The 27,755-nt window shown below is 37.5% G+C and overlaps 1 protein-coding gene across 1 annotated transcript; it reads left to right on the top strand.

The window, feature by feature from the left end:
- LOC592133 (centromere protein J) lies at positions 1 to 27,670 on the top strand. Its single transcript, XM_030991480.1, has 21 exons — positions 1 to 75; positions 3,042 to 3,199; positions 3,802 to 4,002; positions 4,629 to 4,852; positions 5,886 to 6,086; positions 6,474 to 6,785; positions 7,067 to 7,342; positions 8,046 to 8,327; positions 9,019 to 9,141; positions 9,595 to 10,540; positions 10,700 to 10,845; positions 11,501 to 11,662; positions 13,058 to 13,161; positions 15,784 to 15,877; positions 16,764 to 16,937; positions 17,716 to 18,002; positions 20,531 to 20,861; positions 21,518 to 21,658; positions 22,368 to 22,441; positions 22,876 to 23,071; positions 23,631 to 27,670. The coding sequence occupies exons 2-21, from the start codon at positions 3,061 to 3,063 to the stop codon at positions 23,757 to 23,759; spliced, it is 4,542 nt and encodes a 1,513-aa protein (XP_030847340.1). The 5' UTR covers positions 1 to 75; positions 3,042 to 3,060; the 3' UTR covers positions 23,760 to 27,670.
- Positions 27,671 to 27,755: the final 85 nt, after the last annotated feature.

A 27,755-nucleotide genomic window follows, 5' to 3' on the forward strand; every position in this document is an offset into this window, starting at 1 on the left:
AAGTTTAGCAATAATTTGAATCTGCGATTTTCGGAAGTGTTCGGTAATAAACAAATATCTGATAAGAAAGTTCAAGTAAGTATAAAGTAGACCTCTTATTCAAGTTATTATACCCTTTGAATTAAATCTTTATAAATCTAATAATCGATATTTGTAAATTGTAAGTACATCCGTGTTACCGAAACGTCTGTGTAATACCGAAAGCGACTACCCAGTCGTTTAGACAGCTAGACTCGACTCTAGTCATCTCTCATACTCTCACCGGCAAGCTCTGGCGGAGTGCAGCCGATGTAAGAACGTACGTTCACACCGTGATGCTGCGATGCCAACATGCCAGCTCAGCTCAGGCCAAGCCACACACAGCAGCCAAGACCCTAGACCGAATTTTCCGTCTCTTTCGTTCGTTAGCCTCTTATTGGGGTAGGGTCGGCCGGCTCTCTCTTTAGAGACGGAAACCGTCTATACACATTCCCTTGATAACGCCACGGCCATTTCAGGTCGTAGCGTTTTGCCCCCAAAATCCCCCAAAATGTCATTTTACCTCGTCACTCGTGCATTTTATATTGTAAATTAGGCCTAGGCTATAATAAATCAGTTCCACTTACCAACTTGACTGAAATAATCAGTTTAATAGTCCCTTTTTAGGAATTTATGGGTCAAAATCGAAATCCATGTTGAAAAAGATTTTCAAAATGGATTTCGATTTTGACCCATAATTTCAAAATGGATTTCGATTTTGACCCATAAATTCCTAAAAAGGGACTATTAAACTGATTATTTCAGTCAAGTTGGTAAGTGGAACTGATTTATTATAGCCTAGGCCTAATTTACAATATAAAATGCACGAGGTAAAATGACATTTTGGGGGATTTTGGGGGCAAAACGCTACGACCTGAAATGGCCGTGGCGTTATCAAGGGAATGTGTATAGATTTCTAGACGGTTTCCGTCTCTAAAGAGAGAGCCGGCCGACCCTACCCCAATAAGAGGCTAACGAACGAAAGAGACGGAAAATTCGGTCTACCAAGACCCCGGCAGAGCGCCAACCGAGTAGACATGGTCGGGAATCTAACCATCAGATCTGGATCTGGATCTGGATGTGTACGATGCAGGGCCCTACTGGGCATAAACGCATCGGTTGAGAGAGAGGGCGCGGGGGTACTTAGCTTAGAAGGCTCTGTCAATGCTGACAATGGCCTTCCTGAATCATGTGCTGGTTGATGTGGAGATCTAGACCTACATCTGTTTTATAGTCTTCTGGGGCCCGTTCCTAGAAACCGTCATAAGTCTAACTTCACTTCTTGACTAGATCTATCCCATTGAAACGCATGTTAATTCTACAACACACGTTTCAATGGGATAGACCATTACTATTTAATCTTTTGTGATTGCGTTTGTGTTTGTTAATGTTCATTTACGTTTTACTGTCGATATAGGTCTTGAGTTTTAATATTATCACTCACTGTTTGAGTCGCATTAGGCCTAGATTAGGTCTAGTGTGTAGAGTCTATACTGTGTAGGCCTAGCTGTTTATGATATCGGATTAAAGCCTGAAGGTCTCAGACTCAGAGGAGCTGAGAGAAGGCAAAGAGGATTAAGACTAATGTTCATTTACTGCTGAAATAGTTCATGATTATCATTGTTTTACATTAGGACAATGTACTGTGTAGTTGTTTATGACATCGGATTGAAGGAGGCAGAGGAAGTAAGTCTAAGAAGGCAAAGAGGAAGAAAAAGAAAATGTAGAAAATAGAAGAAGACGAAGAAGGAGACAAAGAAGAAGAAAAAGACAAAGAAAGAGATGGAGAAGAAGACAAAGAAGGAGAAGAAAACAAAAGAAAAAGAAAAAGAAGGAGACATCAGTAGTTTGTTAAAACTCATGACCATGATTGTATTAAACTTAGCTTGAAGTTACATTTAAATAAAAATATTTTAGGTCTTCTACCATAGAGCCGTTGTTTTATCTTTTGGAATATTACAAAATGTGATTTTACTTGTACATTTTATTGCTGCTCATATTTCTCTTTTGAATTCAACCATGAAGATACACCATTGAAATATAACCAATCACTCATGTATTTATCATCAATTAAATTTGCATGGACCATCTATTTTGTCAGTAATGTGATCATGATATATGATATGCATGTTTTGTTCTTTTTGTCCTTGAATCAGAAGGCAGTATTACATAAGACATTTTTAAAGTAACAGATCTGAGAATGTCTCTGTTAGACATTAATGAAGTAGAAATAATAGATGTTTTTACACTTTTTTGTACATGTATGTACATATACATCTACTACAATATTCTTATGCTACATGTATGTATTTCAACCTTGTAAAATGAACAATTTATCTTTTAGCTGCATATTTGATGACTCTTATAACATAAACCTATTCAATTCAATTCAGTACTAATAGTCAGTCATCTGCCCAAACATATTGGAATATGACCTGAATGTATTGCTGCACTAGTGTAAATGATCATCACAATCAATATAAGCAGTATTTAACTTACTTAAATCTGCATTGCTAGACTCAGGTATCTTCCAGTATACTCTGCTACAACAAATTTGGGATTTTCAAGATGAAATGAGTATTTCAATAATCATTTCTCCCTGCATGTATGAGCTACCCTGACCCAATCCCCACTAACACACACAAAACATATTGTAGCTGTACCAATTCTAACAGGTGCAGGTATGCATAGGTGTAAGCTTGTTCATATACTGTACATGTAAGTGTCTACACTACACTGACAGCGTAGTGTAGACTGTATGTAGACTTGTTGTAGTTGACAGCTTTGTGATAATAATAATATGTCTTGTCCAGGGTAGCCTCATCAGTATTCATAGTGTTCTCCTTGAGGGCCCAGCGAACATATCATTACCCCGGCTTTAGCCAAGCTACCATGAAAAGGTGCTCAAGCATTCAAGAAATATCCTTGTCATATCATTGTAACATTATCGGCTCTGGAAGGGAAGATTTAAGGACAAGTGCATCCTTCAGATATTTTCAATCCCCTGTGTTATATCTTTGCAGAGTACAAAGTATCATCATCATGGAAAATAGCCTCATCGATAGCCGGACTCCTGTGTTTGGCCATCCTGTGCCTGGCAGTGTGATGGCTTCACGTTCAAGAGCTGGTGTTCTAGTTGACCTTATGCCTCTTTCAGGCCAACCTGCACCCCTTAGAACAGGTAAATAATTAAGTATCACATTTAATTATTTTGTTATACAGAGCTCATCTCTACAAGTTTGTCTAAATATTGTAAAGTAGCTAAACACTCATTCAGTGGGCATGCACTCACTTGCATTCAAAGTTTATGGAGAGGGGGGGGGGGGGGGGTGGGGGGAAGAAGACACCAATGCTTTGGACAGAATAGGTGCCTCTGTGTGGAGTGGAAGAGTGGTTTATTAGGTAATGACATCAGTTCCATGGGGAATACCACCACTTGCATTTACCCTGGCCCTCTAAAAGAAAAAAGAAAAAGAGAAAGAGAGAGAATTTCCAAGTCATCTGACCCCTGCTTATCCTACTAATGCTTTCCATAAATTGAAGAGTAAGTATTTCAGAGAAGTTTTGGAGACTATTTAGTATTCATAAACTTTGAATGGTCACCTGTGAGCAAAAAGTTGGATAGAAATTAAGAGAATAATCAAGCCAAGAGTAATGAGTTATTGTATGGCTAGACAAGAAGACCAATCAAATTAAAGTTTTTTGTTGTTGCAATTGGTTCACCCTCAATGACTGCATAGTAAATTATGAAAATGAATTAATTCCCAATTGTGTGATCTGCAGACATTAGCCAAGACCTACTTGAGCAGAGGGGCAGCCAAGAGCAAGCCAAACTTCGGGAGAGATTTCAGTTGCTACAACAGTGGCAGCAACAGCAACAACATCAACTCATGTTGCAGCAGCAGCAGCAACTGGAGCTGCTAAGGAACCAGCAAGAGGTGGTGCAACAAGCTCTCATGCAACAGAAACTCAAGCAGTGGGGAGGTAGGCAGGTCAAAGGTCACGATCTTAGTGACGGAAATCCTATTCTAAGGAAGATCAGTGACCATGAAAAGCTTTTAAGAAAAAGTGACACAATGACACAGTGAAAAGAAAAATCCATCAGTCCCCTGGTTGTTTACTTACAAGCATATACACGCTTTCTTAGCAGTCAAGTAAAACAATTATCGATTAGCATCATCATCATATAAATGTGTACTAAAGAGCTTCTTTGTAAGAGAAAAAGTATGTTGCCATCTACAGATATTCACAAGTCCAAATTAACTCACAGTTGTACGTAAAATGTTGCATAAAGACTTCTATGAAAGCTCAAAAAATAATTATAAGCTGGGTTAATGATATGATTGCAGGGCCCTCAGGGAGAACGGTATAAATACTGATGAGGCTACCCTGGGTAAACAAGATATTTTGTTAGTATTATTATTATAAGTGCCCTTAAAAAAGTGTCAATACTTTGATTAAGGAAGTCGCTCTACTGTACAATGATCTTTGTCTAACTGCTGAATAAATGATCATGCAGACTAAATTATAAATGAGATGGAATTACTTCATGTGTATGAACTAAGCAGTGAGGATAAGTATTTTAACCATGTTGGCCACATTCACCACAGGTATGAAGGTCACAAACTCGCCACCCAAGTCTCCATCACACAGGCGTAGTCCAAAGAAATCACCCACAGCAAGTCCTACACGTGGGACCAAAGTGCCAAGTTCGATTCCCAAGGCCCTTGCTCAAGCAGCAATGACCCAGCCAGTATCTACTCAAAATGGACAATTGCCAGCTATGGGAAATCTGGATCCAGCTTCAAAGCGATGTGGATCATCAACTCTTCAGGTTTGAAAGATAATTCATTTCAGATATTGATTGTGTTGGTGAAATAATGTTATGGACCTTATAAATAAAGCCTAACATTGCATACTTGTATGAATATTATTATCAAATGTCTAAATTTCTGTTGTTGTAAATTTGCAAACGCTATCAGTATTTCTACTTAAGAACAATCAGTCACTCCTTCCTACTCCACTTTTTTTAGTCATCTGTTGATTGCCAGAAGGGTGCTATCTATGTGTAAGAGTACCGTAATTAACGGTTTATAAACCGCCCTTGTGTATTAACCGCACCCCTCTTTTTCACCCTAAAAAAAAAAAAAAGAAAAGAAATTTGCTGACTCTGTCGGCAGCAAGCCAGGTCCCTGTTAAAAAACCCACGCGAGAAGGCCTTTCATTTAACTGCGAGGTGCAGCTGAATGTGTAAGATCATTAATGTAAATTAAAAAAACAGTAGAGGACCTAGGATAGAACCTTGTGGTACGCCGTGTAATAGAAGAAAAATTGGAGGAATTATTATTATAAACTACATATTGAGATCTATCAGAAAGATTACTTTCAAACCGAGATGACAGACAAATTTGAGTGTTGTTCTAGTTTCCGAGTGGTGATTCAACACACCGATTACTGAGCTGGGAGACATTTTTTTTTTTTTTTTTTTGTGTGTAATGTGTATAAACCGCACCCCTGACTTTGAATTTTTTTCGGCGGCAAAAAGGTGTGGTTAATACACCGTTAATTACGGTACATGGGTTAATGCCCTTCTAGGAGGCATGATAGCTCAGTCGGTCGAGCAGTGGTCTCGTAATCCAGTGACCCGGGTTCGAAACCAACTCGATGCGCTAGTGCCCTTTGTTAAGGCATTAATCCTCATTACCAGGTCCCTCGGAGAGGACTTAAAGCCGCCGGCTGTCTGGTTGCTTACTAACAAGCATTTATGCTTTCTTAGCAGTCAGGTTAAATAACCACCACTAAAAAACCCCACTAATGCCCTTCTTGCTCTCAGTGGATGATACGCCTTTGTGTTTCTCTTGATGCAGGGGGACGCCGATCTTGACTCTGAGAGCGAGCATCCCGGCTCCCTGATGCTAGAGGGTGTTTACCCCCTCCCAGACACCGCGTCTGAAACCAGTGATGCAGGCAATGATGATGATCACCACGACGACATGTTTGAAGGGAGGAACAAAGATGCTGAGAGAAGAGATGATGAGATCTTCAGATCGGTATCAGATTTCTCCATGGTAGGTGTTAAACCCTCAAAGGACTGGGGTAAAGAGACCACCCTTGTAGCCTCAATACTAATGTGAAAAGCTTGGTTTTCACATGATACAGGGCTAGATATGCAGTTTTGACTTCAATGTTAGTAATAGATAAATCAGGACAACAACATTCTCACCTTTATAAACCAAATTATTTCTGACTTTCAGTTCCATTGCTATTCTACACTTGATTGTATTAAATTAGTAATATGACATTTAAATTTAAAAGTTTTTCCTACCCATTGTGGGTTGACTGGAAATATTTGAGGTTAGATACAATTAGATACAAAAGTGCATATAATGGATAATACAGCAGTTTTTAGAAAATGTGGTTTGTGAGATCTTGGAAACTTTATTTTCATTGAACAGACCCCCACCAGTGGAAGTCCTCGGGACATCCACCACCTCTCCATCCATCTCCCAGACACGGACAGGACCGAAGAAAGCCTGCCTCTCCAGTCTCCGGACCACTACCCCTCCTCTACCACCTCTCCCCAGCTATCTCCGTTCACACCCACCACACCATCCCGCCATGGGGGCAATCGTAGCACCCTGGATGGAAAGGAGGATGGAGGAGAGGGGCGTGGCAAGGAAGAGAGGCCTATTGAGTCTCAGCTCGGAGCGGAATTCAAGTCGTTTGAGGAACTGGTTGAACTGCAGATCAAAGCTGATGACCGAACGGTATGTATGTTTCCACGATACATACTTTGGAAAGGGATTTATCCATTTGACCTATAATTCTCAAGATTATGCATTTTATCTCACATCTTGCCCAAGTGCATGTCCTTTATTTTGCAGATATCTCTCTCTTCTCTTTTTTTCTTCTTCTTTTCCCCCTTCTCCTTCATATCAGTTCTTTTCTCTTTTTTTTTCTTCTTCCTGTGCTTAGTCTTCTTAAGTCAGCTTATTTTGGTCAAATTCCTCCTCAGTACCGGATCTCAATCTCCTCTTTCACCTTACAGCTCCCTACAGCTGGCTCCACCACTTCAGAACAGACCACCGGAAGACCGCGGCACACCTTCTTGAAGAGGGGCGAGGGCATCTCCAGATTTGGAATGAAACCAAGGAAACTCAAGCCTCGCAAAGACAAACCAGCTCTGCCGACTCGGAGCGGTGTCGGAGCGAAGAAGCCTAAGAGTGATGGAAGCAGAGTTGGGGACAAGACAGAGAGCATGGGTGGAAAGCAGAGGGAGAATGTTGGCAAGAAGAGGCAACCAAAGAAAGAGGAGCCTCCAAAGGTAATTTCCATGACTACCCGGTATACATTTGCTTGTCATATCCTAACATATTTGTTGGGGGTAATCTAAATGTGGTATGGGCAAATGATTAGATGGCATGCTTTGTCTGTTTAGTCCTAGAATATGGACATATGATATTTGTACTTCAGAATTTGATATAAACCAACACAAATATTATCACTTTTTTGTCCTATACCTCTAGCACAAGCCTCATCTTATTCTAAAAAATATTCCTTCATGTGACCACTTTGAAAAAAAAACATCTAAAAAAATTACCTCTACTGGTCTGCATGACTTGAATGTTGTTTCCTCCGGAAAAAGGCACTATGTAAATCCAATTATCATGATCAATGTTATAGATGTCACTATGTCTTACCAAGATTCATGATTTATTTATTTCATTCCACTGACATGAAAACAATACATTCATGAACAGTGACAACATTTTTATCGTGAACAAGAATAAATTCATGAACAATACAAGAAAGTTATAAAGACATTGAAAATGTGGAAAAGAGGTGGTCTGTAAAAAGCACAGCTTGTTAAACACAGATCACCTTTACAAGAACAACAACAACAAATATTTAAAAAGAAGTAGATAATAAATAATATAGAATAGAAATAGAAATATGGAAATTATATGAATTTATCTTCCTGGAAATTCATTATCAAATTAAAATGAATATTCATCCACTCTAATCAGATTTCCAGGAAGGTCTCTAGCAAGCCCCCATCTCATTCTCAGCCTGATGTGCAGGCACCGGAAAACATCTTCAAGAAGCCCCACCCAGCTCCGGCACAGAAACCCAGGACCATCAAACCAGTCATGTCACCGGTGGAGAGAGAGAAGGTGGGTGTGGCCCCCCTCCAGCATCGTCTCATGGTGCCCAGCCTAGACCTACCGTACAGTAGCCAATCAGAGCTTGACGACACCATAGAGGTTTCTTTCATGAGACGTGCTAACATCTGGGAGAAGGAAACCAAGGTAATTTGGACAAGATGTTACTTTTCAAATGTTCTTTGTACACTATGTTAATAGAAGTAATTTTAATGCATTACTGACAAGGATATTTTGTTAATCAGAAAGTCATTCTGGTCAGTAATGAAACCATTTCTGACCATGCTGGTTTTTATAAATATATCAATCATACACTCTTATTGTACTATCAACCCCTTCTAAACCATGTTTCAGTCTCTGACTAAAGATCCATTCCTTAATTTACTCACAATCAAATGTATCTAAAGAGATGATTGGTACTTCAAAATTTTAAAAATAGCAACAAAAACACAACCGACGTTCTAATGTAAGCAAACGACATGGCCGATGATAGCAGATAATGCCAACTCTGCTATCGTGCACCACTTGCTGAAGAATGAAGAATGCACTGAACAATACTGTTTATCTTGGTGCAAAATGACATGAAATAAACCATTAAGATGATCAGGATCCAACTGAAGAAGGAAAAAACCTTATTTACCTTCAAAAAGTGCAAGATAAAAGGTTTCTACAAGTGTAAACTATCCAACCGTTTGTCTATACTTTACACATTTACTTACTTTCTTATCATTTGAAATGTTTTTTATATGTATGTTTTTAAAACTTGTATGTATATATAGATTTTGGACATAAAAACAAACAAACAAACAAACATTTGTTTCAAACATTGTTCATATAGATAGAGCAAGAAGATCTAGATGAGTTTGAGATGTTGGAAGAGGCTGCTGATGATAACGCATCATTCTGCAGTGAAGCTTCGCTGGTCATCAGTGTCCTCCAGAGAGCTCAGAGGAGAAAACAGGTTGGTAGCATTTGGACTCTTTGTTCTTTTTCTGTGTGGTGTGTATATGTGTGTGTTTCTCTCTCTCTCTCACTCTCTCTCTCTCTCTCTCTCTCTCTCTCTTTCTCTGTCTGGCTCTCTTTAATTATTGTTGTATATTTAATTAAAGAGATATTACTCTACATTTTTGACACTAAACCAAGGTGTAGTAGGTAGGTACTAGGTGTAGTACATAGACCCAGGCCTAGAGGGTTAATCATTCCTGAAATGCCATGTGCAACGTTAACATATCAATATATTTATTGATTTATTTGTTGTCAACTTTCTCTCTCTCTCTCTCTCTCTCTCTCTCTCTCTCTCGCCTCTCCTACTGTCATCCTCTCAATTTCTTTTCCTCTGCATTTTATTTACTGTACTTTAAATTGAACTCCACATTTTTACTGTTCCTAATCCTTGTTTCTCCTGAAATTTCAGGAGCTTCTTGGTGTATCCCCACTGAACAAAAAGGCCCCTCTAGCAACTCTCCAGTCTGTGGATGCCACTGAGGAAAATAATTATGAGTCACATGACAGACCACCTGACCAGTCACATGACCCTACCCTGATGAATGGACACTATACTGAAAATGTGCATATAGCAAGTGACAAAAGGAATGGGTATTCTGAGCAAAGAGGTACAAAGGTGACTGATGGTAAACCATCGCTGGCGGTTCACAGGGAGACGGTTCCGAGTGGACGGTTGACCTTGGGTGAAGGTCACGCGGCGGAGATACGAGATGACTTCTACTCTTCCGGAGGAGAGTCGGATGAAGAGACGGGGAAGGATGCGGATGATGCTGGGGTAGGGAGGTCAGTGATGAGAAAACTATCTAAGAGATCTTCAGAAAAGGGTTTTATGATGGAGTATCAGCTGGACTCACAGCAAGACGAGGATGAGAGTGGAAGGATAGAGGGAAAGGAAGTCAGCAGACATCTTGGAAGGTTACATGACAGTGATGATGAAGAGGAGGAGGAAGAGGAAGAGGAAGAAGATTTTGATATTTATAGAACAGGAATGAATGAAAACAAAAACAATAATAGCAACACCAATGTTAGACATGAAATGCTGCTGACACAGAACAGGACCGCAAGCAGTCAATTCATAAGAACTTCCAGCAGCACAACAGCTAAGGGCTCACACCCGAATGAAAATGGAGATACCCACAATGGCCATTCAGTGGGAAAGATTAACATATCAGATGAGTTTGAAGAAGATTTTGAGGGAACACCAAGGAAGACCATAGCGTCCCCCGAGGTTGCGAATCAAGTTGAGTTTGAAGATGAAGAAACGTGGGGAGACTTCACGGCACAGCTTAGTGATAGCAGTGATGAGGACAGCATTGTCGCTATGGCACCCTATCTCAAATCAACTCCAGCAAAAGGTATGTTCAGTTTGAAATGGTCTGTTTATGGAATTCTATTGAAATTGTGCTCAAAAGTTGGACTACAGCCTGGAATTACCTAATCCCCGGCATTGCTATTACCTTCATACAAGCATTTTAACCAGGAGCATTAATTACTGTTTTCGTAAATATCTTCAGATGAGGGGAAAGTGGGGATGAAAAGAAAGAAGAGCGAGAAGACAGCGAGTGGAGAAGTCCTTCTGTCTCCTCCTCCAACCTCAGCTCTCGTTGCCAAACTCTTCCCAAAGCTCAGGCAGCCTGATGTCAAACAAAAGCAGCAAATCGTAAGTGGCATGTTCTTTCTCCCCACCCCACATATTATGTTATCTTTCTGTGTCGTTTTTATCCTCATTTCATTAATTTGTTTACATTTGTTTACAATTACTTATTTTAAGCATCTGTTATTTAAAGAGTTCAAAGACGTAGCTAAGATCAGCATGATTCTAAAGATAAAGTTTTGGGCTTGACACTCTTTAGGCTCCAGTATAAAGAGAGCCCACCCCCCTTCCCTCAATTTAATACCTGGTCCTTGGGGAGGGGGTGTAGTTTTATTATTTATTACCAGGATATTATCATTATGATAAATCTTTGTGTACTTAAATATTTTCTCGAGGAGCATAAGGTCAAGGTAATGCCAAGGCTGAGAGACCGGCAGGAGCAGGCTACAATTATTACTATAATTCTGATGGTGTTTGTAGATGCTTCTGTTCTTCTCTTCCTCATTTTCCTCCTCCTACTCGAAACCCTGCCCTCTGTTTCTTCTTCTTCTTCTTCTTCTTCTTCTTCTTCTTCTTCATCTCCTCCTCCTCCTCCTCCTCCTCCTCCTCCTCCTCCTCCTCCTCCTCCTCCTCCTCCTCCTCCTCCTACTACTACTCCTCCTCCTCCTCCTACACCTGTTTCATTATTGGTGTTATCATCATTGTATGTTTTTTTTCCCAGGAGCATGAGGAGAAGGCCCTCCATGCCAAGGCTGAGAGACCTGCAGGAGAAGGCTCCCAGGCAAGGCTCCTCAGGGATCGACTCACCCAGCTGGAGAATGAGATTGAGAGATTCAGGAAGGAGAACCTCCTCCTTGCCAAACTCAGGGAAGAAAGAGAGAAGGTAAGTTATTTCTTGGTATCACCTGTGCCTGGGAGGGGATAAGCAAACTGAACCACTGTGACCCTCTGGTCTTCCCTTCCGGTACAACTGGTTGGGGGTGTGCAGGGGTTTCCCCCTACTCTGATTTAAAAAGTGCAGTGGGTTCAAAGGTGGCAACTCTCCTCTACACAGGGTCTCCATTTAACATCCTATCTGAGGGACAGTGCTTTCCACTGTCTTTTAGCCCTCTACGAAACAGAGGAAGGTGATATTAACAGACAACTCAGGTTTCAGTTATCCGTCTAGGTTGGATTCAAACCCATGACCTTTGGTTTGACAGGCAGACACTTAACTGACTGAACCTCTCATCTCGCCTTGTAATTAAAACTTCCTTCAAATAGTGATTAACATTAATGTCACTCACTGGGCTTATCATTTTTTACAGAGAAATGGATTTGTGTTAAACTTATTCGTCAATGTTGGATTGTCATTCCATCTGATGTTGTACGGCTCATTTTGGTGAAATTACCACAATATGAATTTATTCATCCTGGGGGGTGTTTCACAAAGATCCTAAGTAGAACTTAACACTAAGTGGGACATAACAATTATGGACAGCCATTGGAGCCTTAAAATGAAATATATTCAAAAGCAGAAATTCAAGTATTTTTAGACTTTTTATAAATTCCACATCAAGAACATGAAATCTCCTTGATGATAGAAAATATGAATGATTGGAATCAACATTTTATGCCTTTTAAAATAACTTTTACAAAATATTTTCAGAGATGCTAATGGCTTTCCATAATTTTTAAGTCCAACTTAGAGATAAGTTCAACTTAGAATCTTTGTGAAACACCCCCCTGGACCATAAAAAGTTACTTCTCACGTTTTATTCTTGAACTCTTAAGTTTTCCAGTAAATTCATTCATTTAATATCCTGTGACTCTGTCATCATCATTATGATCTTTATCATTATTACCACCGTCATCTTTATCATTACTATCACCATCATCATCACCATCATCCTCATCATCATCATCCTCTTTATCATCATTATCACCATTATCATCTTCATCATCATTATCATCATTATCATCATCATCATCATCATCATCATCATCATCATCATCATCATCATCATCATCATCATCATCATCATCTCATCATCTTCATCACTGACATTATCATCACCATCATCATCATCATCTTTATCATCATCATCATCTTTATCATCATTATCATCTTTATCATCATTATCGTCTTTATCATCATTATCATCTTTATCATCATTATCATTATCAATGTCATCATTATCATCACCATATCGTCTTCATCATCCTCATCCTCATCATCATCATCTTTATCATCATTATCATCTTTATCATTACTATCATTATCATCATCACGATGCAGGGATTAGAGTCCATGAAGAAGGAGATGGAAGAGTTTCAGAAGCAGAAAGCAGAAGAGTTGCAGAGAATTCAAGAATACAAAGATGAGGAGACAAAGAAACTCAAGTAAGTTCAGCAAGTTATGATAAGAATGCCCCTTTTTTTAAAGAATATTTCAATATCTTCAAAACTTTGCTCAGACATGATGCAGTGAACTGCCTTTAAAACAGTTGTATAAAAAACTTTATATTTAAATGAATGGCAATAGACATGAAAGACTGAAAATACATAATCTGTATAGATTATAATGTAGAAAATGGAATTAAAATTGAAAATAATGTAAAAAAAAATCAACCTTTCTAGGAGAGTTCATCTCAACCCTATATAACGCAAAAGAATCTTGTGCTGAAATTTTAGTACTTTTTTTTTTCAAGTCTTGCTTTTTGAAAGTCTTTTTTGAAATCGAACCTACCATGACAAATTCATGTGACCTTTTGTCTTTGCATGTCGGCCCTCACTGCAAATCATTCATTTTCATGATTTGTGTACAAAACATATGGAAATATAATTTTTCCAAAAAGGGATAACAAAATTGTTATTTGATCTTGTTTATAGTTTAGATGTTTGTTTTGGGGGTCAACATAGTTGAATTATATTTAGAAATGAAATAAATTAACAAAAACAATACAATACATAGGTTATAAAAACAGTGAAATACATAAGAAATTATAAAAACAATAAATAACATGGCTCTTCCAAATTGTATTATTATTCCAAATGGTGTAAAGAGATTATGTAGTGAAAATGAATGTTTAAATGTGAAGAATGTTTAAATTATATGATTCATGGGTAAAAATGTGAATTTTATCACCTTAATGGAATAAATGACCATGGGGGGGGGGGGGCCTTAGAAGATAAGTCACAGCTAGGACTTACAGCGTTGTCAAATTTGTGTTGGATTGATTACAACTACAGAGATTCATAACTTTCTTCTTTTTCATTTTATAGCATTTTGCTCAAACATTCTGTGATCTGTTCCTTTTATTATTCTGCTTCTATTAAAACACACTAAGGGTGGACTTCCCCTTTAAATGTTTGTATTTTAGATGTTTAACCAATTCCACTTACCGGTAGAAGAAAACACAAAAAGGAAATACACAATTAATTCTACCTTCACTTCCTGTGTGGGAGATTCCCTCACAGTCACAAATGATTAAAAGGACAAAAACACAATGCCTAATCGGTGACCATTGGTCCCCCATGATCCCCTTTTTCTTATGATAATTGAGAGCTTATTTGATGAGATAACCACCTGTCAGTGACCATGCAGGGAGGTCTGATCCCTCCTAGCCAAACTAGTGTGGTGGGGCTTTAATACGAGTGACCCTATTAGGCTGTAATGCAAAAGCAAGATCACAACGAAAATAACAAGCGGCCCCTCCCCTTGAAAAAAAGAAGAAACACATAAAGAAATTAGCAATACAAAACATATAAGCTACGATATGTATGTTTTCTACAACTACAGTAATTATACATTTATGTCTATTACATGTACCTGTAACTTTTTTTAAATATATAAAACTACTATTTCTTTATTTTTAATTTCTTTTGAAGTTTTCAAATGATGCACTCCAAACTTCTTAAAAAAAGACACACAAAATACGATAGTAGCATAGTAAATACAAGAAAAATCAGTGACCCTGTTTAACCTGTCCAATAATAATTATAATCCTAGTTTATGCAAGAATGAAAACAATTCCATTAAAACAATGACTCATAGATTTCCCCTGAAATGCACACCTATCCCGCCCAAGTGCAAGGACATCCACTTGAGGATATTTTGAATTATTAAAACGTCGACCTACAAGGAGACGTTAACGAGTTGTTGTTCCTGGTAAAGCCCTAAGCCTAATATGTTTCCTTAATTAACCCTTTCCCCCTTCCTCTGCAATGTATCCCATGCAGTTGAGCTGCTGGAGCACCGTCTACAGCAGTCAATGAGTTGATGCATTGAAGTTAAATGCAATAGACATGGGGGTGCCTATACCCTATTACATGATTTGAAGGACACACATGTTGACATGGTGTTGCAGGGAAGGAATTGATTTTGGATATTTTTAGGTTGGGAACAGCGTTTCCTAGTAAGGAATATTAGGGATTACTACATGTACCTGAAGCACCTGTGTTTTGATATCTGTAATGCTGGTAAGCTGAATTGTTTTATTGTGTCTATATTTGCTTAACTGTTTGTATGCTTGTATATTTGTTACATGTAATACATATCTTGTCCTCGTAAAGAAATGCCTGCATTATATTGTTTGAATCCATGTGATTTTAAAAAAATTTGTTAGTATAAATAATTAATTGAATGCTATTGATGTGTGACACACATACCTGCATGACGACATCCGGATACTATTTCTGAATAACAATTTGCCAAATAGGGCAACATGGACATTTATGTATCATTGCTTGATGCAGAAGACATTGAAGGGATATAGTTTTATGTCTTTGTTCCTTGAATGGATCAGAACAGAGGTCCTTTTTATACACCCTTCTAAAGAGTTGTGATTGATCCAATTTGAACGCATATAATAACCAGAGTAAGTAACATTGTAGATGATAGATGGGTGATTTTGAGGTTCACAGTTTTCAGACTGGAGAACTTTGAATCCATTCAGGTTTTGAATCAATTACAACTTATATCAGACAAAAGCATTTTATTGTATTTCTTTGTCTTTTGACTAGACGAGAGAGGAAGATGTTTGAGAAACACCAGAAGACATTAAGAACCATGCCTGATAAACGAGACAGAGAAGAAATTGAGATGCTTAAACACCAGGTAAAGATCTAATCATGTTCCCTTTGTAGAAATGTAAAAGATCACTGAGGGTACCACTGAAACATTTAGGTTGTACTTTTATAAATGTTTTTATTTGTTTAAAAAACACATTTCCAAACACTGTCATGAATATGTTACTGTTTGAATTGTCAATATTAAACAACCTAACCAATTACCCTTGTGAATACCTGCAAGAATCGTCATAGTAATTCCACTTAATGTTTCTATAGATAGAGGGTCTACAACACAGTATTTAAACGATGCATTAACCTCCTCTCCCTCTCTTTTTCTTTCTCTTTCTACATAATAATAATAACAATAATAATGGTGGCTTCTTATATAGCGCACATGTCCGTCACGTTGTGACGCTCCTGGCGCCGCCCCGATTATTATCCTGGCTTAATATTAATATAACATTTTTACACACTTTGTCTCTGTGTATGTGTTTCAATCCACTTATTCCTTCCCTAATTTAGCACCATTCACTGTATCTTGCCCCCCCCCCCCCCTCCCTCTCTCTCTATCTCTTTCTCATCACCTTCTCTCTCTTTCTCCTCCCCTTCTCCCTCTTTCTCCTCCCTTCTCTATTTCTCTCTCTCTCTCTCTTTCTTCTCTCTTCTCTCTTTCTCCTCTCTTCTCTCTCTCTCTCTCTCCCCCTCCCTCTCTCCCCCTCCCTCTTTCTTCTCTCTCTCTCTCTATCTCTCGCTTTTTCTTTCTCTCTCTCTCATTTTTTTTATATCTTACATTGTCTGTCCTTATATCACTCTCTCCTGCACATCTGTCTGTGTCTGACTCTCTGTCTTAAACCCTGTGACTCCATCCCCATGTTTTTTTTCCAATCACCCTTGCTATGTGACACTTATCATCTTTTCCCCTCATCCTTTAGCTGGGTGACCTTCAAACAGAGCTCAAGCAACGTGAGTCCAGATGGAACGCATCAACCAGGAGGCTCAAAGATCGGACCGTTGCCTTGGAAACTGAGAATACTGAACTCCGGGAGGAGGTGAGACTCATGGAGCAGAGAAGACTAGCTGCCTGGAAGAAGGAGGAGCATAACAAGGTAAAGAACTTTCTAACAGTTGGAGAATCATTTTTTATTCAATCTGTGAATTTTCGTTCTCCTCCTGAGTAATGACCTTACTCACCTGTACAACATTTAACAAAAAGTAATATATAGGTAACTAACCACTTCCTTTATAGCCCCACTGCACTACTTATAGCTACTTGCGCCCTCTATATAGCAAACAATGCCTAATCGGTGACCATTGGTCTCACATGGTCCCCTTTTTCTTATGTTAATTGGAGAGCTGATTTGATGAGAAACTACCTGTAAGTGACCATTTAGGGAGGTCTAATCCCTCCTGGCCAAACTAGTACAGATGGGCTTTAACACATATGAAAGCTGGAGTAAAAAAAAAGTAACTTAATCTTCTTTGTTATCAGTGGCAAATAAATCTGGAATTCACTATTTTATCTTTTTTATATTTTTTAAATCCAACTACATATAAGATAACAAGGAAAGAAGTAGCGAGAGAGCTTTGTATTTTCATTACTCTCTCAATGGCAATGTGTGAGAAGTTTTAGTTGGTAGCGGAGATGAAATCTTTAAAGTACATTTGATTTTGATATATTTTATCAGGGATAAAATTGAATCACAAGAATGCTCCAGTAAAAAATACTAAGCTTGGATCAGTTTTCAATCTTTTCATAGAACAATCAAAAGTTTAGGGGAGCATTCATTATTGTGTACTCTATACAATCAGTTCATGTATTTGGTGATAAGAGAGTTAAAAAAAAACTTTAAAAGACATTATTATTGTTGTTTTGATTTGTTGTAGGGAAAGCCTATCTATGCACAGCCCTCCTCAATACCAAAACCAAAACCGAGTCCCCCCGCAAGACATGAACATCAAACAATGGAACAGTCCAACAATAATAACATCAACAAGAAGAGGCCAGGAAGTGAGGACCGTCCCATTATTAGAAATGGGGATAGTCAGCATCACAGAGGGAGTGCAAAGTCCAGGACCATGTCAGAGAGCTCAGATGATGATGATAGTGATAATGAATACCTGCAAGCATACCCCGCACCTAGAATGGAACCTTCCAAGCAGGATGATGATATGTGAGTCTTCTTTTGCTTTTATATTGGTTGCACTAGTCGATCTCATGAATATTTATTTTAACTCATCAAGTTTAGAATTGATCTTGTTTTTTGTTTTTTAATTATTATTATTTTGTACCCTATCTTACTTGCTACTGCAAGCCCTCAAATGTACCATATAAAATGTACATGATACATCTTTCAAAATATCAGGGTTGTTTTTGGTATAAGGATTTTTCATGGCCAATATTACATGTTCATTTTTATTTAGACCCAATGTATATTTAAAAACACAATTTTGTGATGATTAATATGAAAGCATTGGTATAAAGGTATTGAAAGCAGAGGGCATTTGATATTTTGTTTTCATAATACTTGTTTGATGATTATACTGTATTTTCCATCTGTCATCCTGATATATTTGATCTTTGAAAGAGTTTTTTTTCTTTTTTCTCATTTGTATCTAACCCTCTATTCGATTTGAAATTATTTATGAATGAACGAATGAAAGAATGATTTTATTACCATTTTTGAAAGAACATATAAAACATATACATGGTAATGGGAGAACATGAAATAGTCCAAAATTGTTGTTCCCTGATACCTCATACTACATACAAAGTATTTTAACACTAAGTAAAATGCATGTTAATATGATCCTATATTCCATAAAAAATTGAATGAGCAAAATAATGTATATAATATGCCTCGCAAATGTAAATATTGGCAAGAAGTGCATTTGTACACGCACACAAAGAAAGAAACAAACAATTTTTGTTTAATACTTTCGACAATATATACCTATTGTATGGCACTGTAATTGTAATCAGTCTATGAATTAAAATTAAAATATTTACATTGAGATACATTACTGTGCATATTCCATCAGCATCCTTCTCTTAGCTCCTTATAAAATGATTTTAAAGAGGGTTTCTCTCTAACATCTAATAGCAATGAGTTCCATATCCATGATTATTCCTATTATGACATCTACTGCTTGATACATGCACGTAATTCAGGAGTTATTCTTGGAGTAAGTATGAAGTGGACCTATATCTACTTGTAAGAACCTCCCCAATGTTGCTGTAGGTTGTTCTATATGATTTTAAGTTTTCACAGTTCTATATCTGTTGTTCCCTTGTGCAGTAAACTCTATCTTGACACCTTTTGAAGAGTCCATGTATAGCTTTGTTTCATTGCGGTATGAGCAGTCTTGTATGGAAGGTTATACAACTCACTCCTAGATTTTAATCAAATGATTGATCATACGCGGTCACGTGTGATGCATTTACTGAGACTATCACATGCTTTTTTTATGAAAAAGAGTGCAATAGTTTACAGAACTATGCACCGATGCGTAGCAGTGAGGTTAAGTTGTTTCTGTACTTGCGTAGCACGTGTGTAGCACTGCGCGTAAGCACGCATAGAGGTAACTGCGCTTTTCTCTGTGTGTGCGCTAAAGTAAGCCTATTTTTCATCGATAATAACATGAAACAATCCTGAACAAATTCTTTTTTACATCAAATAACAAGGGTCTAAGAGTTTCATTGTATAAAACAAAAGATGTATGTTTTTCCTTCTTCATTGCAGAATCTATCCACTCTCGTTGAGGCTATTTGTGCACTTATCGTACTCAGCCTGACAGGTTCATAGGATAGATGCATACAGCCTCAACTAGAGTGCAGATAGATCGTATAATGAACTCATTTGCATGCATCTTTAGAACATAGACTGCATGATAATTTCAATATTTGTTGTCTGTTTCTTCATGTCTCTCTTTGCTATGACGTGATACGTCTTGCATTGTAAATGATGTGAGGTATTTGCAGTTTTTCTATTGCCATCTCCCACACCGTACATAAACCTAGTGGTTTGACATGTAGACCCTTTTTTGTCTTCTTATTTTTATTGCATTTGCTTTAAAAAAAATGTAGTGGAGGTATTATCACTTTCTTGTTCTGTGATGTGTTTGCGTGGAAAATACATGTGTTGGAAATGGATTTGGAAGAGCTACATACTCCATTGAAGAAGATTGCATGTTTGTCATTGGTGTGAAGTCATCTTTTCTTGTTGTCGCATGCACAGATTTAGAGAAGTGGTAATACGAGAACCATCTCCCCAAGTCTTTGTTCATGGATCAAAGGTGGATTTGAATTAGTAATTAGATTACCTTGTGGCTCTCCTTTGTCTTTTGAGGACAGTCAGGACACTTCCCATGCAATGAATTCTGTAAGACCCAGCTGTGATCTCGTCATACCTTATTTTCTCTTTTAAGAGAGAATTTTTTTTGATTTCCGCTAAATATAGTTCATATTTGACAATGAACACTATCTTGTGTTGTTGTTTAGAAACAAAGAATTGCATTGGATTTGGCTATGTACTTGGCAGGCATGAATAAATAAAACAATTAATAACTAAAATTGACTTGTGGCAGTAATCATCGAATTGAGCTAAATATTTTGATTTTTTTTTCCTTCAAATTATGATTATATATGATGATAACTGAACTATTCTAAAGGAACTACTATATATGCTTCTTTTATTTATAGAATTTATGAGAGCCAAATAGCTCTCAGACGGAGTCGATCGCCGTCAGACCGCGAGCCACCTCCCATCCCGGTACCCAATGAGAGAACCCCGCCCCCTGCCCGAACGAAACCCTCGTCCCTCTCCCCCTCTTCAACATCCTCCATCCAGCCCACCCCTCTAACCAGAAGTCCACAGCACCTACCTCATCCCAGACCAAGAGGCTCACCACATAGAGACATGCAGAATGGGCATGGGTTCAACCATGGGGTTGCAGGTAAAGGGGTGGTCAGCATACACCAAGATGGAGGAGATGATGAGGATTATGAAGATGTTGTACATGGAGATGGAAAGGTAGGTTATGATTTCTTTTGTCATCTCCATCCCTTTCAGAGATCAAAAGAAGGAAAAAAACATGAATCTTATCTTACTGCTCTCTGCATAAATTGACTGTTTGTGATTGAGTGCAAGGTTTTCAAATATGCAAGAAATATGCTTGGATGAGAAACGATTGAAGAAAATTGATTTCAATATGCAAAAGAACGCACTCTGATGTTTTCAGGTAATCAGGTGTAGCCAATTTGAGTTCCCCTCTCTAATTGCAATTAGGCTTTTCTGAAATCAGTAATTTCTTGTCAGTCCCTGTCATGCACTTTACTCTATTCTTAATGGCGGTTCAACCTTTATTTTTGCCATGAATTTAAAAGGGGAAACTATAGATTACTGTTAAGAATGATCATTGCTCATGAGAGCCCATGTCTTTTGAATCTAAGCTGCTAATCCTAGCTACTAAACTTACATGTATATACAGTGAAACCTGTCTATAAAGACCACCCAATGGAGACAAGAAAAGTGGTGTTTATAGGCTGGTGGTCTTTATGTACAGGTTCCTTTAGTATATGTTTCGATGACATACCATTTTCAAGGGAAACAAAAATGTGATCTTTGTAGACAGGTGGTCTTTCTATACAGTGCAGATTTGATTGTACCATTCCCTTTGACCATCACAGGTTGAGCAGATCAACCCAGATGGGTCAAGAGTTCTGACCTTCTCCAATGGAACGAGGAAAGAAATCAGTGCTGACGGTCAGACCATAATCATCTCTTTCTTCAATGGGGATGTCAAACAGATCCTACCAGATCAACGTGTGGTGAGTCTTTTTTCATCATTTCTTTCTTACATCCAGACTTTTATTCTCACACAATTCATCTAGCAGAAGTGTTGTGGTCTAGTGGATACGTCGCGGGACTGTGGATGGCATGGTTTACGATTCAAGTCCCGTCTCAGCCCTAATGTCCTTTGGCAAGACATTATTCTACATTTGCCACTCTCCACCCAGGTGTTAAATGGGTATCTGGTTGGATGCAAACGTTAATGTGGTTGGATTGGCACATGTGCGCTTGTAAAATGGCAGCTGGCTGGAATACTCCTCAGGGAGCGGAAAATGTGCACTATCAGTATCATGTGCAGATTAGCAATTGAATCCAATAACCGGGGTAATGTTAATAACAATGTAAAGCACTTAGCAACGTAGTATAAAGCACTATACAGATGTTTGACTATAATCATTTCACAAATGATACATTTTTCTGGTATTGTAAACTGGGAAATTTCAGTCCAGAATGGCTGAAGTAGGAAGGAACCCCAATTCAAAGGAAGTCCACACTTTTGTTGGTTGATAAAGGTTATGAAAGACTCCCTTTTACATTATGTCAAACTTTAATGTGGTATCAATACTGAAATAGCTTCGGTCATTTATGTGGAACTGATAAAGGACTATATAAAAAACAACTATTATAATCATCATACAAAACATGCAAAATATGTGATCACTGTTTCTCCTTTTTTTTCTTCATCAGGTATACTACTATTCAGAGACAAAGACAACTCACACTACATACCAAGATGGCTTGGAAATCCTCCAGTTCTCAAAGTAAGTATATATCATTACTTCATGTTTGGGGTATGGGGAGGGTTTTTCTTTCTCTCAAGGTTAAACTTGTTTATTACTTCTTGACCAGAGATGGGGCTGGAGGCACTTATTATATTATTTTACAAGCTGAAGCATGGTTTTCATGTGAAATGAAATCAATGGTAGCATCATCATATCTTTATTGCAATAGATATTGAAGCTGTAGACTTATTAAGAGGATGAAGATGAGATGGTGTCTTTGATTAATTTCAATATTTCGTTGAGACTAACTTTTTTTAAAAAGATGATTACGTTAGATCAGCTTTTAATACCTGTCTTGGAATTCAAACTTACTGCATATTCATGATTCATTTCCTTCTGGATGTATTCCAAACACGAGCAAGAATAGTGAATGCCTCCTCATGTTCATTTCTTATCCCACCTGTATCACACAGTAATCAGACTGAGAAGCATTATCCAGACGGTACAAAAGAGATCACCTTCCCTGATCAGACTATCAAGTACCTCTTCCCTAACGGTGGAGAGGAGAGCGTGTTTGCGGACGGCACCGTCCTCAGAGTTGACCCCAACGGTCATCGGGTCATGGAGTTCCCCAACGGTCAGCGAGAGATCCACACTGACCAATACAAGGTAGGGATCGGATACAGCTTGTAATTTATTAAAACCTACAGATTATTAGCACTGTAGGTAATTGCTAAATGAAAGAAACAACAAATTGCAATCTCATTTCCATAGACTACAAGGTACAGACTAGATTCTGCTTTCAACCATTAGTTCTTACAGCTCATTCGCTCTGAAGCTCACTTGAAGTAGAAAAATGTGTTGGAATTTTTTTCTTCTTTGATTTCCATTTGATTGTTTTCTAGATGATCATGTATCATACTTAGGATAATAATGATAATAATAATAATAATAATAATAATAATAATAATAATAATAATAATAATAATAATAACAACGGTGGCTTCTTATTTAAGGATGAGGATTTATACAAACTAAAGTGGTATTACATCGTAATCATTTCTTTACACTGTGAGGGTTCTCATTAAAACTTTGTGGTAATTATCTTCTACCCTCCCAGGTGTATCAGTAATTTTCAAAATAATAATGTTTTCCGACTTCTCTTTACCTTCAAGTTCAACCAATATTATTAAAGACAATGATTTCTCTGGTCTCTTTTTCCCTACAGAGGAGGGAGTACCCTGATGGCACAGTGAAGACCGTCTACCCCGATGGCCGCCAGGAGACCAGGTACTCTAGCGGTAGAATCAGGATCAAAGATAACACTGGGAACATCGTAGTGGATAGGAAGGGCTGAGGTACCATGGTGAACAGTCCTGGGGGTGTTTCACAAAGCCTTTTTTCAATGAAAAATGACAAAAATCAGTGACAAATCTGCTGATAACCAATCAGAAGCGAGGATTTCAGTAGCTTATAACAACAACTGTCATTTGTCACTAATGACAAGTTTTGTGAAACACCCCCCCAGGATGTAACATCCCATGAACCCATTTTCTTCTGGATCCAGATGGCTTCTGTATTACCAGCCATTGCTCATTGGAGAGTGAGAGAATCCCATGGTGAAGAGGTTCAAAGTGAAAAGCCAAGGAAGTATATTCCCCATGTCCTTTTGATGGGTGTTTTATTTTAAACTCATCACTCCAACAACAACAACAACAACAAAACCTACACAGAAACAGACAGTTATTAAGCTTTTGAAAGCTTCCAAAGAACTATGGAGAACTTCGGCCTTGGGAATACTCACCCCTTCACGAAAAGATTTTAACTTTTCGTTCACTGTGAATCGTCGTTATTACTTAAGATAACCCTGTAGAGAAAGACCACCTGCCAATACAGACTGCTTTTTTTGTCTTTGTGAAGTGGTCTTTACGTACAAGTTTTATTATCACCCAACTGGAGAATGAAATGATTTTTTTTTTTTTACTCAAGAGTGATCGCCGATGGACATTTTTCTAAGTATGTTTTCCTCTATACCTCTATGGCCAGCATCTTTAAATATAATTATTGCTTATATTTTGCTTTGTAACTTTCTTTTTCATTTTCTTGCCATTATTGCACCTATGTGTATAAATTTCATAATTTTGTGCTTCTTTGATTTTTTGCCAGTATTTTCTGGGATTGATTTTGTTTATTTGACTGATTTCATGGTTTTTGCTTATACCTCGCATAATGAGTTTGGCCAGTTTTGTATGTGAGGACATCAATGTACTAACCCAAAGTTAATTATTCACTTGCCCAGATTTAAAGGCATTTTATTTATTACAATTGTGCACAAGTTCTAACAGGTGCTGAGACTGGCAGCCATAATAAAATGATATGAAGAACTTATATTGCACCATTTATAAATCACATGCAATTGTTTTAATTGGTGTAAGCCAGTGAAGCTTACACTGTCCACTGGTAACGCACCTTTTCAAAGACAAACTCAACTTGGCAAAATCTCTAAAATACAGTACATGCAAGAAAGGGCAAGATTCTTTCTATAGCCACTGTAGCCTGTAAATATATACCGGTATTGCTGGTTTTGAGCTGTTCAGAAAATGAAAAGGACCTGCTATTCGGAGCAGTCAAGGTGCTAAATGACTACAGGTCATTTTTACAGTGTAGTTTACAGCAGCGACAGAAAATGAAAAGTTGTGAAATTAAACCAAACCTACACCAAAACTTACTGAATATTTGCCAACTTTTTATTTAGATAATGTGTACCTGTATTAGGTTAGTAATGGACATAGAACGATAGGGAATGAAGCTACTAGTCCTAATCCTAATGCATGATGTGCAGTCTTATATGAATTGTGCTTCTCAGTAATTGTGATCTCCTATAATTTTTTATAGAAAAGGAAATGAGTTTGTGTACATGTGCTGGTCTGCCTAAGCCATCTCTTTCATGATGATGAATTATTCAACCAGTTACTCTTAAGATGCAATACACTGGTTTACTAACATATTCAAATTTATGGATGCATCTTTCCTGGGGACCTAGTGATGAGTTATTCAATTAACCTGTTATTAATGAATGAACTACAATACTCGGGATCCAGTCTGTATGTATTACTTGTTGCTATGTCGGGCAACTCTTGCCAAGCTTTCATGCTGTCAAGAACAACCTTTGTTTAAAAAGTATTCTTGAAATTGGAATATGTTGGTAAACTGGTCTATTCATTAACCAGAACCCAATGTTGTGGCAAAGAATTGTCAGATATCAAACCGCCTCAAAAGGAAATGTTAGAAAAATGTCAAACTTGATACTACTTTATCTGTGATTAGACTGAAATGATTAGATTAAATACTTTTAGAAGACAGTACCGATTTCTGTAGTAAATGTAGTACATATACAGTCTACCTCTCTCTGTATGTCAATACTAATTGTAGCTGAACATGAATGACTTTTTATAGAAATCAGCATGTATTTAGATGTAAGTATAAAAATTCTTCATCATCACAAAAATGAAGATGATACTAGCATACATGTAGTTGCGTAACTTGTAATTATGAATTTGATATCATTTCAACGTCCATGAAACATATGCAAAGATATGGTGCCATTGCAAGTTGAATTTGTATTTGTCTTATGAATTGAACAAACACATTAAAATCTCTGTTTGTACATTTTTGTTTGATAGGGGTGTTGCTCTATTTAAATTAGGTCATGTCTAGGCCCATTAAGGCTCATTCACATTGTGTAAACTTTTGTGTTAAACAAAATAAAAAATAACATGAGCATAATGTGCTTTACATTTCTGTATCTTACAACACAACGATGAAGTACGTACGCATGTTAGGATCTTTGTTGCGCACAACTGCTTTCGTCATCCCCACTTGCCATTCATGTACATGTTAAAAAAGAAAAAAAATTTGCTGTGGTTTTGCTTGTCACGTGTGAACGGGTCATTTGAGAGTAAATTGATATTTTATGGGGTTCATTTTTAATGGTTATCAAAGTCTGTTATAGCTTTATCTATAGATGTGTGGTCAAAGCGGTTCCTTTAAGTTTAGATCAGCATTACTCGCTGCAGACGTGATATTTACTTTGAGAATCCTTAAGTATTGTATCTTGGAAAATAGTACCCTTTTCGACTGCATTCATCATGATTGGGATATTCAAGTTTATCTTATTAATGGGATGTCCTAATTGGCCTGATGTCAAACTGGTGAACTTTCTACAGTTATTACTTTGTGACTGTATTTGCCCAAAGTTGTTAAGTAGAAAGGGCTAGTCACAAATGACTCTTAGAAAAATAAGATAACGATAAAATCTCTTGGCGGTTCAACATTTTCTGCAACGGGCTATGTTATTAAAATCATTATTGTGTATGTTCAGAACCTGAAGGGGTGTTAACTCTGTAATATAGTAATGAGTTAATGCCTTTCTGGCGCCAGACTGACTATCTATTTTTTGTGACCCTTCCTTTCATAGATAAGAAATCTATTGTTCCACTTCTACTCCTTCTGTTATCTAAGGGGGGTAAATTAAATGTTCATGCTATTCTTCACTCAATGAAGAAGATGTAATAATTTTCAGAAATGTATTTAGCCCTGTAGAGCAGATGGTAGTCGAAGTTGAACAAGTTGAATTTTCCCTAAGTGAAAGCCATTTTTTAAAACCAAACTATGCAAAACATGTGATATTTACACTTCCTGAGACAAATAGTCTAATTGATATTTGCAGTCCCAGCAGATTAGACTTCTGCAGAGTGAACTTTATTTCTAGAAAAATGCTAACCTAGGGGGAGAGTTGGGGTTGATTTGCAAGTATTTAAAAAAAACATTTGTTTATACTTTGTTCTATCCCTGCCAAAAGCAATACCAGTAATGCATTTAAGAAATAAAATAGTGTTTAGTTTTCAGTCCTATAACCTGTTCCCTTTATGAAATAGATGCTTTTATATGTTCCTGTTGGATGAATAGGCCTCTCATTTTCTTTGGTGGACATCTACATGTATATATTCATATATAATATTTATTTCACGAATTGCTAAAAAATATACAGTAATTATGGATGAAAGTTCATACTTGCACTGAAATCATTAAACTTTTGGACACCCTTGAGTAGTAGTTTGATTAAAAGATAATAATATGTTCACTAATGTACATACAACTATATATTTATGTGAATGTGTAAATAGATTAAAGATAGCATTTATTGAACAATGTGTGGCTTATGTGGACACGCAGCTATTAATAAAATACTTTGATAGAAAAATAAAATGTTTTTTGTGTGTTCCTTTTGTTTTTCCTCCTCTTGACTTGTGGACAAGAATAAAGCCAAACATCAAAAAGTGCTGTAGAAATA

Source organism: Strongylocentrotus purpuratus, unplaced genomic scaffold (assembly GCF_000002235.5).
Source record: "Strongylocentrotus purpuratus isolate Spur 01 unplaced genomic scaffold, Spur_5.0 spur5_scaffold_2, whole genome shotgun sequence".
NCBI classification, from domain to species: domain Eukaryota; kingdom Metazoa; phylum Echinodermata; class Echinoidea; order Camarodonta; family Strongylocentrotidae; genus Strongylocentrotus; species Strongylocentrotus purpuratus.

Excerpts from the sequence above, each read along its gene's own strand:
- LOC592133 (XM_030991480.1), top strand. The coding sequence starts at position 3,061 with ATGGAAAATAGCCTCATCGATAGCCGGACTCCTGTGTTTGGCCATCCT. Across the intron at positions 6,087-6,473 it reads CGGTATCAGATTTCTCCATG|ACCCCCACCAGTGGAAGTCC; the intron begins GTAGGTGTTAAA and ends TTCATTGAACAG. Across the intron at positions 8,328-9,018 it reads TCTGGGAGAAGGAAACCAAG|ATAGAGCAAGAAGATCTAGA; the intron begins GTAATTTGGACA and ends TTGTTCATATAG.